The 12,085-nt window shown below is 45.1% G+C and overlaps 1 protein-coding gene and 5 non-coding genes across 7 annotated transcripts in view; all 6 read left to right on the forward strand.

Annotated features, from left to right (window-relative positions):
• LOC121553415 (transmembrane protein 19) overlaps window positions 1-10,270 on the forward strand; it is a 21,241-nt gene extending 10,971 nt beyond the window's left edge. For both annotated transcript variants that reach the window (XM_041866513.2, XM_041866503.2), the window contains exons 4-8: window positions 3,126-3,263; window positions 3,669-3,745; window positions 3,862-4,039; window positions 9,138-9,347; window positions 9,681-10,270. In XM_041866513.2, the coding sequence (XP_041722447.1) occupies window positions 3,126-3,263; window positions 3,669-3,745; window positions 3,862-4,039; window positions 9,138-9,347; window positions 9,681-9,841 (764 nt within the window). In that variant the 3' untranslated portion in view covers window positions 9,842-10,270. The remainder of the gene's footprint in view (window positions 1-3,125; window positions 3,264-3,668; window positions 3,746-3,861; window positions 4,040-9,137; window positions 9,348-9,680) is intronic.
• On the forward strand, window positions 6,584-6,656 carry trnak-cuu. Its single transcript has one exon. It is a non-coding gene; the product is annotated as a tRNA-Lys (tRNA).
• trnak-cuu lies at window positions 7,042-7,114 on the forward strand. Its single transcript has one exon. It is a non-coding gene; the product is annotated as a tRNA-Lys (tRNA).
• On the forward strand, window positions 7,848-7,920 carry trnak-cuu. The gene has a single exon. It is a non-coding gene; the product is annotated as a tRNA-Lys (tRNA).
• Window positions 8,584-8,656, forward strand: trnak-cuu. The gene has a single exon. It is a non-coding gene; the product is annotated as a tRNA-Lys (tRNA).
• Window positions 10,271-11,862: 1,592 nt separating the features above from the next.
• On the forward strand, window positions 11,863-11,935 carry trnak-cuu. Its single transcript has one exon. It is a non-coding gene; the product is annotated as a tRNA-Lys (tRNA).
• Window positions 11,936-12,085: the final 150 nt, after the last annotated feature.

Raw genomic sequence — 12,085 nt, forward strand, 5'->3', positions numbered from 1 at the left:
ACTTGCTTGGGCCAAGAAACCTGAGCAATGGACATTAGACCGGTGGAAATCTGTCCTTTGGTCTGATGAGTCCAATTTTGAGATTTTTGGTTCCAACCGCCGTGTCTTTGTGAGTCGCAGAGTAGGTGAACGGATGATCTCCGCATGTGTGGTTCCCACCGTGAAGCATGGAGGAGGAGGTGTGATACTGTCTGTGATTTATTTAGAATTCATGGCACACTTAACCAGCATGGCTACCACAGCATTCTGCAGCGATACGCCATCCCATCTGGTTTGCGCTTAGTGGGACCATCATTTGTTTTTCAACAGGACAATGACCCAAAACACACCTCCAGGCTGTGTAAGAGCTATTTGACCAAGGAGAGTGATGGAGTGCTGCATCAGATGACCTGGCCTCCACAATCACCCGACCTCAACCCAATTTGAAATGGTTTGGAATGAGTTGGACCGCAGAGTGAAGGAAAAGCAGCCAACAAGTGCTCAGCATATGTGGGAACTCCTTCAAGACTGTTGGAAAAGCATTCCTCATGAAGCTGGTTGAGAGAATGCCAAGAGTGTGCAAAGCTGTCATCAAGGCAAAGGGTGGCTATTTTTGAAGAATCTCAAATATAAAATGTATTTTGATTTGTTTAACACTTTTTTGGTTCCATATGTGTTATTTCATAGTTTTGATGTATTCACTATTATTCTACAATGTAGAAAATAGTAAAAATAAAGAAAAACCCTTGAATGAGTAGGTGTGTCCAAACTTTTGACTGGTGCTGTATGTACTGTATAATACTATTCAGTATCTGTATATGTACAGCATAGTCCTATTCAGTATCTGAATTATATATATACTGCATAATACTATTCAGTATCTATCTACTGTAGATACTTCCTTCATACAGGACACAGAGACAAATGTGTATCCGAGAGTTCATCGGACTCTGGGGAAGTAGATAAAGCATTTTTTAAACATTTTAAGTCATTTAGCAGACGCTCTTATCCAGAGCGAATTACATTATTTTTTTATTTTTCATACTGGCCCCCCGTGGGAATTGAACCCACAACCCTGGCATTGCAAACGCCATGCTCTACCAACTGAGCTACATCCCTGCCGGCCATTCCCTCCCCTACCCTGGACGACGCTGGGCCAATTGTGCGCCGCCCCATAGGTCTCCCGGTCGCGGCCGGCTACGACAGAGCCTGGATTCGAACCAGGATCTCTAGTGGCATAGCTAGCACTGCCGATGCAGTGCCTTAGACCACTGCGCCACTCGGGGACTGATTTGCCAAAATCCCAAGTATCACTTTAACCTCAGGAGTCTCTGTGTGGAACGCATCTTAGAATGACTAATAGCATCAAACACCCAACAGAGACTCCTATTATTATATCTAAGATGCGTTCCACACAGTTACAGCAAGCCCCAGGCGTACGTTTGAGAAGAGTGGTTGCCCTGACGTCAGTCACACATTAGCCAGGCCACCGGCGGTTCTCATGTGGTGTAGTGATTTGGATCTGAGAGGAACTGATTTAGTCACCATTCCTTTTAAAATCGGGGTTCTGTGCTGAGTCACATGATTCAACTGATGGAGCAGTTTATTCATGTATTAATTGGCACATTCCACGGCAGAATAGGCCGGAAATATTTTTTGGGGGTATCGCAGATTGTTCAGGCAATTCTCACATATAAACTGGGAGGAAGGTTGTTTTGACGTTTGTATCACAAACAATTTTTGAGAAAATCATGATGGAAGTGGCAATTGTAGGCTCTTTTTAGACTTATACAGTCGTGGTCAAACGTTTTGAGAATGACACAAGTATTGGTCTTCACAAAGTTCGCAGCTTCAGTGTTATGAGATATTTTTGTCAGATGTTACTATGGTATACTGAAGTATAATTACAAGCATTCCATAAGTGTCAAAGGCTTTTATTGACAATTACATTAAGTTTATGCAAAGAGTCAGTATTTGCAGTGTTGACCCTTCTTTTTCAAGACCTCTGCAATCCGCCCTGGCATGCTGTCAATTAACTTCTGGGCCACATCCTGACTGATGGCAGCCCATTCTTGCATAATCAATGCTTGGAGTTTGCCCGAATTTGTGGGTTTTTGTTTGTCCACCCGCCTCTTGAGAATCGACCACAAGTTCTCAATGGGATTAAGGTCTGGGGAGTTTTCCTGGCCATGGACCCAAAATGTTGATGTTTTGTTCCCCGAGCCACTTAGTTATCACTTTTGCCTTATGGCAAGGTGCTCCATCATGCTGGAAAAGGCATTGGTCGTCACCAAACTGTTCTTGGATGGTTGGGAGAAGTTGCTCTCAGAGGATGTGTTGTTACCATTCTTTATTCATGATAAATGGTTGATTTAGGTACAATCTTACTAGCAGCAATATCCTTGCCTGTGAAGCCCTTTTTGTGCAACGCAATGATGACGGCACGTGTTTCCTTGCAGGTAACCATGGTTAACAGAGGAAGAACAATGATTTCAAGCACCACCCTCCTTTTTAAAGCTTCCAGTCTGTTATTCTAACTCAATCAGCATGACAGAGTGATCTCCACCCTTGTCCTTGTCAACACTCTCTCACCTGTGTTAACGAGAGAATCACTGACATGATGTAGAGTATATTGTTCCAAGACAATATGTCTTAAAATGAACAAAATCAAAAAGGGTACTTTTCAGATATTCATATTAATATTTTTTTTTATGTTGAATAAATGAATGTGAAATATTTTTTTTCATAATCAAGTCATACTCCATATGGTTGAGCACACTATAAGAAGGATAATATCACCAAGATGTCTGTCTCATGAACGGTTCACAGATCATAGGGTCTTACAGGAGGCATGTATTGGTCTAAAAAGGGCATAAAATGGCCACTTTCATCATGATTCTTTCAGAAATCATATGGAGAGAGTCGATGTCCTGCAGTACTGTTCTGATAAGGTAGTTAGGCCTAGTTTGTAACCTGGTCCCAGATCTGTTAGTGCCAGCTCCTGTGGTTGTTGTTATGTCAAACAAACACGTGGTCATAACAACGGCCATAAGAGTTGGCTATAAAAACAAGTACAAACAGATCTGGGACCAGGCAAGTGTGTTTGAGTTGCATTGTTTTAATGCTTTAGTTCTCTGTCCCTACAGCCCTGCTGGTCGGCTTCATCCTCACCATGGCCAACATGAGCTTCTTCTCCGCCCTGCTGGCTTTCTTCATCACTTCCTCCAAGCTGACGCGCTGGAAACAAGAAGTCAAGAAGAAGCTGGACTCTGAATATAAAGAAGGTAACAAGCTACAGTAGCTAAGCTAAATGAATCTCTAGAGAGTCAGGCCACACCCCAGTCAGGCCACGCCCCAGTCAGGCCACGCCCCAGTCAGGCCACGCCCCAGTCAGGCCACACCCCAGTCAGGCCACGCCCCAGTCAGGCCACGCCCCAGTCAGGCCACGCCCCAGTCAGGCCACACCCCAGTCAGCAACAGCCTGCTACTGGATTGGTTGGTCTATCTGCCTCAGTCAGTGATATCTGACAAACCTGCATAAGCCATTTGACCTTAAAGGGATAGTTCACCTTTTTGAAGTTTTAGCTTATTTAAACAAGGGAAAAAAACAACCCCCTAGGGAGGTCAAAAGTAAGTGAAACATTTGGAAGTGAACTATCATTTTAATGTGTGTCCCCTTTGCCCTCCAGGTGGTCAGAGGAACTGGGTGCAGGTGTTCTGTAACGGTGGTGTCCCCACAGAGCTGGCCCTGCTCTATATGATCGAGGTCAATCAATGAATTTAATTAATTATACATTTAAATACATATACAGCTGCCTCAGCCAACAGTACATCATCACACATCTGAGGTTATTTCCATTGTGTGGTCCTGGTTAATATCAGGTGGGTCCTGGGGAGATGCCGGTGGACTTTGGGAAGCAGTACTCGGCCTCCTGGATGTGCCTGTCTCTGCTGGGGGCCTTGGCCTGCTCTACGGGGGACACCTGGGCATCAGAGGTGGGGCCCGTCCTCAGCCAGACCAAGCCCAGGCTCATCACCTCCTGGAGAGAGGTTCCTACAGGTACACACACACACCTGGGCATCAGAGGTGGGGCCCGTCCTCAGCCAGACCAAACCCAGGCTCATTAACTCCGTAAAGGGCCATATATACAGTACCAGTCAAACGTTTGGCTACACCTACTCATTCAAGGGTTTTTCTTTATTTTTACTATTTTCTACATTGTAGAATAATAGTGAAGACATCAAAACTATGAAATAATACATATGGAATCATGTAGTAACCCAAAAAATTTAAACAAATCAAAATACATTTTATATTTGAGATTCTTCAAAGTAGCCACCCTTTGCCTTGATGACAGCTTTGCACACTCTTGGCATTCTCTCAACCAGCTTCATGAGGTAGTCACCTTGAATGCATTTAAATTAACAGGTGTGCCTTCTTAAAAGTTAATTTGTGGAATTTCTTTCCTTCTTAATGCGTTTCAACCAATCAGTTGTGTTGTGACAAGGTGGGGGGGGGGGGCTGATCACCGACAACGATGAGACAGCCTATAGGGAGGAGGTCAGAGACCTGGCCGTATGGTGCCAGGATAACAACCTCTCCCTCAATGTGACCAAGACAAAGGAGATGATTATGGACTACAGGGAAAAAAAAGAGGACTGAGCACACCCCCATTCTCATCGATGGGGCTGTAGTGGAACAGGTTGAGAGCTTCAAGTTCCTTGGTGTCCACATCACCAACAAACTATCATGGTCCAAACACACCAAGACAGTCGTGAAGAGGGCACGACAAAGCCTATTCCCCCTCAGGAGACTGAAAAGATTTGGCATGGGTCCTCAGATCCTCAAAATGTTATACAGCTGCACCATCGAGAGCATCCTGACTGGTTGCATCACCGCCTGGTATGGCAACTGCTTGGCCTCCGACCACAAGGCACTACAGAGGGTAGTGCGTACGGCCCAGTACATCACTGGGGCCAAGCTTCCTGCCATCCAGGACCTCTATACCAGGCGGTGTCAGAGGAAGGCCCTCAAAATTGTCAAAGACTCCAGCCACCCTAGTCATAGACTGTTCTCTCTGCTACCGCACGGCAAACGGTACCGGAGTGCCAAGTCTAGGTCCAAAAGACTTCTCAACAGCTTCTACCCCCAAGCCATAAGACTCCTGAACAGCTAATCATGGCTACCCAGACTATTTGCACTGCCCCCCCACCCCATCCTTTTACGCTGCTGCTACTCTGTTAATTATTTATGCATAGTCACTTTAACTCTACCCACATGTACATATTACCTCAACTACCTCAACTAGCCGGTGCCCCCGCACATTGACTCTGCACCGGTACCCCCCTGTATATAATATGTATATAGCCTCCCTACTGTTATTTTATTTTACTTCTGCTCTTTTTTTCTCAACACTTTTTTGTTGTTGTTTTATTTTACTTTTTTACTAAAAAATAAATGCACTGTTGGTTAAGGGCTGTAAGTAAGCATTTCACTGTAATGTCTACACCTGTTGTATTCGGCGCATGTGGCCAATAAAATTTGATTTGATTTTGATCAAAACTATGAAATAACACATGGAATCATGTACAATGTAGAAGAAAAAAATAAAGAAAAACACTTGAATGAGTAGACGTGTCCAAACTTTTGACTGGTACTGTGTGTGTGATATATATATATATATATATATATATATATATATATATATATATATATATATATATATATATATATAACCAGTAATGACTAAATGAATGTTTATAATGGTGCTATTATACCATGTAATAATGCTATGTCCTATCACAAGTGGAGGATTAGGGTATAGGACATGGTCAAAGGTCAAGTCTCATGCTGTCATGAGGCTTGTTAACAGGAAGTTAAAGGATATATCCATATTCAGGCTATTCCTGGCAGGGTCTGTCTCTCTATGGGGGGGGTCATGAGACCTTTGGACCATGTCTTTCAGCCCCACACTATGGCTAAGTCCAAATGGCACAAATACCCTGGTCAAAAGTAGTGCACTATATAGGGAATAGGGTGCCATTTGGTGGAGTGTATGTAAAAAGAGGGTACTTAATTTTGATAGTTGTTACTATTATTGTCTCTAGACTGGTCATTTCCCAACCTGGTCTACGAGTTGTTACATGTTGGGCTGGTGTGGGGTGTCATTTCCCAACCTGGTCTAAGAGTTATTACATATTGGGCTGTTATTTCCCAACCTGGTCTAAGAGTTATTACATATTGGGCTGTTATTTCCCAACCTGGTCTAAGAGTTATTACATATTGGGCTGTTATTTCCCAACCTGGTCTAAGAGTTATTACATATTGGGCTGTTATTTCCCAACCTGGTCTAAGAGTTATTACATATTGGGCTGTTATTTCCCAACCTGGTCTAAGAGTTATTACATATTGGGCTGTTATTTCCCAACCTGGTCTAAGAGTTATTACATATTGGGCTGTTATTTCCCAACCTGGTCTAAGAGTTATTACATATTGGGCTGTTATTTCCCAACCTGGTCTAAGAGTTATTACATATTGGGCTGTTATTTCCCATCCTGGTCTAAGAGTTGTGTTAAGTTGGGCTGGTGTGGGCTGTGCCTCCAGGCCCGGCTAGCTCAGTCGGTAGAGCATGAGACTCTTAATCTCAGGGTCGTGGGTTCGAGCCCCACGTTGGGCGCACATCTTTTGATTTGAAAGCCTTTCTCCTTCTGATAAATGTGTCAGCATTTTAGACACTAGAGGGTTGGTTGGAAAGAAAGTCAATCTGTTTACTGACTGTTCAGTCAACAACTTTTCTTTTCACATTGATGAGTAACAGGATAAAAGACTGTGGTGATATGTGAAATCTAAAAGGGGACAGGGTTGGAGTCAGTTAATTGAAATGTAATGTAAATAATGTCTATCTATTGACAGTGCGACTCCACTTACAACTATTCTCAGTGTTGAGGAAGAAGATCATTCCAGTAAATGACTGTGGCAGGTGATGTTAAAACCAGGAGGGGGCAGGGTTCCTGACTCATCTTGACAGTTCCTATGCGCGGGGGAATTCCAGTTGCCCTCAGGCCCGGCTAGCTCAGTCGGTAGAGCATGAGACTCTTAATCTCAGGGTCGTGGGTTCGAGCCCCACGTTGGGCGCAAACATTTTGATTTGCATACCGGGTAGTTTCCTGGACACAGATTAAGCATAGTCCTAGACTAAAAAGCACTTCCTATGAAGAGTCTCAGTTGAGCATGTTTTTGGACTAGGACTTCATCTGTGTCCGGGAAACCAGCCTTAGAGGTAGAGTTGTTAGTACAGGTGCACCATAAATGACCAGTATTTGTTGGACTGTTTAGTTCAAACAACAACTTCTGACAGTGATGAGTACTAGGGTGGTGATATAGAGGAGTGGTGAAATCCAAGAGGCAGGGTTGGTTCACACCCTGTGAGGTCTGTCAGTGGACAGGGTTGGTTCACACCCTGTGAGGTCTGTCAGTGGACAGGGTTGGTTCACACCCTGTGAGGTCTGTCAGTGGACAGGGTTGGTTCACACCCTGTGAGGTCTGTCAGTGGACAGGGTTGGTTCACACCCTGTGAGGTCTGTCAGTGGACAGGGTTGGTTCACACCCTGTGAGGTCTGTCAGTGGACACGGTTGGTTCACACCCTGTGAGGTCTGTCAGTGGACAGGGTTGGTTCACACCCTGTGAGGTCTGTCAGTGGACAGGGTTGGTTCACACCCTGTGAGGTCTGTCAGAGGACAGGGTTGGTTCACACCCTGTGAGGTCTGTCAGTGGACAGGGTTGGTTCACACCCTGTGAGGTCTGTCAGTGGACAGGGTTGGTTCACACTGAGGCCTGTATGGGGGGTGGTGATATGTGGTGATGCAAGCCCGGCTAGCTCAGTCGGTAGAGCATGAGACTCTTAATCTCAGGGTCGTGGGTTCGAGCCCCACGTTGGGCGCTAACTTTTTGATTTGCATACCAGGTAGTTTCCTGGACACAGATTAAGCATAGTCCTCTGTAGCTCAATTGGTAGAGCACGGCGCTTGTAACGCCAGGGTAGTGGGTTCGATCCCCGGGACCACCCATACACAAAAATGTATGCACTCATGACTGTAAGTCGCTTTGGATAAAAGCGTCTGCTAAATGGCATATTATTTATTATATTATTAGACTAAAAAGCACTTCCTATGAAGAATCTCAATTGAGCATGTTTTTTGACTAGGACTTCATCTGTGTCCGGGAAACCAGCCTTAGAGGTATAGTTGTTAGTACAGGTGCAACATAAATGACCAGTATTTGTTGGACTGTTTAGTTCAAACAACAACTTCTGATAGTGATGAGTACTAGGGTGGTGATATAGAGGACTGGTGAAATCCAAGAGGCAGGGTTGGTTCACACCCTGTGAGGTCTGTCAGTGGACAGGGTTGGTTCACACCCTGTGAGGTCTGTCAGTGGACAGGGTTGGTTCACACCCTGTGAGGTCTGTCAGTGGACAGGGTTGGTTCACACCCTGTGAGGTCTGTCAGTGGACAGGGTTGGTTCACACCCTGTGAGGTCTGTCAGAGGACAGGGTTGGTTCACACTGAGGCCTGTATGGGGGTGGTGATATGTGGTGATGCAAGCCCGGCTAGCTCAGTCGGTAGAGCATGAGACTCTTAATCTCAGGGTCGTGGGTTCGAGCCCCACGTTGGGCGCACATCTTTTGATTTGAAAGCCTTTCTCCTTCTGATAAATGTGTCAGCATTTTAGACACTAGAGGGTTGGTTGGAAAGAAAGTCAATCTGTTTACTGACTGTTCAGTCAACAACTTTTCTTTTCACATTGATGAGTAACAGGATAAAAGACTGTGGTGATATGTGAAATCTAAAAGGGGACAGGGTTGGAGTCAGTTAATTGAAATGTAATGTAAATAATGTTTTGTGTTCAGTGCTAGCCTCTGACAGACATTGACCTGAACACAGTTTCAATGGGGGTAAGGGATAGTAACCACATAGTATACTGTAAATAGTCTAGTCTTCCTGCATCCTGTTCCTATTTTGGGAGCTTGTTTTTAGATAAATGTTTCTACTACACCTGTGCCTACTAGTGGATCCAATTCACCGTCAGTTCTAACAATGCGCCCCATGAGAGCTAGCCTCTCCATTGGTGTTAATGGTTCCTCTGTTCTTTTCACAGGCACCAATGGAGGAGTGACCCCAGTGGGTCTACTGGCTAGCTTCCTGGGGGGCCTGGCAGTGGGCGTGGCTTACTATATCTCTCAAATCCTATTGGTCCGTGACCTGCACCTGGCTGATCCCCAGTGGCCAATCATAGTCTATGGAGCCATGGCTGGCCTAGTGGGGTCCATGCTGGACTCTGTCCTGGGAGCACACTGGCAGTACTCAGGTGGGTCTGACAACCATTAGTTATTCATGTTATTATCAGGGGATTAGATCGTTATTATCAGGGATTAGTTATTAACATGTTATTATCAGGGATTAGTTCATGTTATTATCAGGGAAAAGGACACATAACTAACTAGAGATATAGATTAATATGTTATTCATTTATTTGGATTTTTCATATTGAATGGACCCCTTTAAAATTTGTTTTTACATATGTTTAATACATTCCAAATGGATATCAGCAGGCGCTTGAAGTGTCTTTAATTTCAAACATCGCAGGCATTGAAAATGTCTGCTCCACTCTTACTCATAGATGATGTCTGTTCTTCCCCAGGTTATGATGCCAGCGTTGGAAAGGTTGTGAACTATGAGTCTGTGACAACGAAGCGGATATGTGGGAAGCCTATCCTGGACAACAATGGCGTTAACCTCTTCTCTTCCATCATAGTAGCTTTGGTTCTTCCCGGTGTTGCATGGGGCTTCTGGCCTCACTAGGGAAGGAGCTCTTTACACTTCCCTGATTTGTGTTTTCAAATGTTGGAGCAAATGTTTGTTTTGTCAAAATTTGGAGCAAATGTTTTGCTTGTTGTATTGAAGCCATGCCACTACCACAATATACAATGTTTTATACTTGACCTAGTATGGTCTAGCTTGTTGTCTAAGGAAATGTTTTATACTTGACCTAGTATGGTCTAGCTTGTTGTCTAAGGAAATGGAGTTACCATGCTACAAATAACCTCAACTCTGATTGTGTGTCTTTTTGGTAATACATTTGTTGATCTTAGTTTAATCATCTAGATTTATATTGTTTCCTGAAATGCATTAAGTGCATGGACTTTATAGGAGAGCAGTGTTGATTTTCATTATCTAGATTTGAATTTATATTGTTTCCTGAAATGCATTAAGTGTATGGACTTTATAGGAGAGCAGTGTTTTTTGTTTGATAGTGAGTTTTTGTTGTAATACCTCTCTTTTGAGTAGGCCTACACCCTACACTAGAGAAGGGTGAGAGACGGGGTGAGAGAAGGGGTGAGAGAAGGGGTGAGGAGCCTACACCCTACACTAGAGAAGGTGAGGGGTGAGAGACGGGGTGAGAGAAGGGGTGAGAGAAGGGGTGAGGAGCCTACACCCTACACTAGAGAAGGGGTGAGAGAAGGGGTGAGAGAAGGGGTGAGAGACGGGGTGAGGAGCCTACACCCTACACTAGAGAAGGGGTGAGAGACGGGGTGAGAGAAGGGGTGAGGAGCCTACACCCTACACTAGAGAAGGGGTGAGAGACGGGGTGAGAGAAGGGGTGAGAGAAGGGGTGAGGAGCCTACACCCTACACTAGAGAAGGGGTGAGAGAAGGGGTGAGAGAAGGGGTGAGAGAAAGGGTGAGAGACGGGGTGAGGAGCCTACACCCTACACTAGAGAAGGGGTGAGAGACGGGGTGAGAGAAGGGGTGAGGAGCCTACACCCTACACTAGAGAAGGGGTGAGAGACGGGGTGAGAGAAGGGGTGAGAGAAGGGGTGAGGAGCCTACACCCTACACTAGAGAAGGGGTGAGAGACGGGGTGAGAGAAGGGGTGAGAGAAGGGGTGAGGAGCCTACACCCTACACTAGAGAAGGGGTGAGAGAAGCCTACACCCTACACTAGAGAAGGGGTGAGAGAAGGGGTGAGAGACGGGGTGAGGAGCCTACACCCTACACTAGAGAAGGGGTGAGAGAAGGGGTGAGGAGCCTACACCCTACACTAGAGAAGGGGTGAGAGAAGGGGTGAGAGGAGCCTACACCCTACACTAGAGAAGGGGTGAGAGAAGGGGTGAGAGGAGCCTACACCCTACACTAGAGAAGTAGTGAGAGAAGGGGTGAGAGGAGCCTACACCCTACACTAGAGAAGGGGTGAGAGACGGGGTGAGAGAAGGGGTGAGAGACGGGGTGAGAGGAGCCTACACCCTACATTAGAGAAGGAATGAGAGAGACAGAAGTGAAAGTGTTTTTATGTCACCAGCCCCCAAACAAATGGCATATTATTATTATTAAGTCCTTTACAAATGTGGTTTGTAATGGTTATTTTGATAAGTCTCCAATTGATGCTGTAAACAATTAGCATTGGAATAAATACTTGATGGATTTTTGCCTTATTGCATCATATGAATGTTGAGAGAGTAGCATTACCAGTGATGTTTACCCTTTTTCAAGGACCGTGATCCGAGTACAGATTACACCAGCAGCTGATCTAGGATGAGGGTCTGTATTCACGAAGCCTTTTAGAGTAGCAGTGCTGATCTGTGATCAGTTTTGCGTTTAGATTATATTGAATCAGATGACGTGGACAGAAGGAACCTGATCCTAGATCAGAACTCCTACCCTGGGAGGCTTTGTGAACACGGATCAAGGGCTTTGTGTATGCAGTGGTGACTCACTGAGTAATTGCATCAGTGTTGGAGCGAGCTCTGTGTGAATTGTAAGAAAAGAGTGGGGCAGGGTTCGCGCCTCATGGTTTGTAAAGGGGGAGTTTCCTGATATGTTGCAAGCCCGGCTAGCTCAGTCGGTAGAGCATGAGACTCTTAATCTCAGGGTCGTGGGTTCGAGCCCCACGTTGGGCGCACGTCTTTTGAACGAGCGCTTTAAAGCTTCTCGATAAATAATATATTATGTTTTAGTTGGAGCATACATGGGGATATTCTCTGTACACTTGAAGGCTCAGCTGGTGCTGTGGGTTTGAAATATAGAAAAAGTGCCTGTTCCTCCTACAC

The sequence above is a fragment of the Coregonus clupeaformis genome, chromosome 11 (assembly GCF_020615455.1).
Source record: "Coregonus clupeaformis isolate EN_2021a chromosome 11, ASM2061545v1, whole genome shotgun sequence".
Classification (NCBI taxonomy): Eukaryota; Metazoa; Chordata; class Actinopteri; order Salmoniformes; family Salmonidae; genus Coregonus; species Coregonus clupeaformis.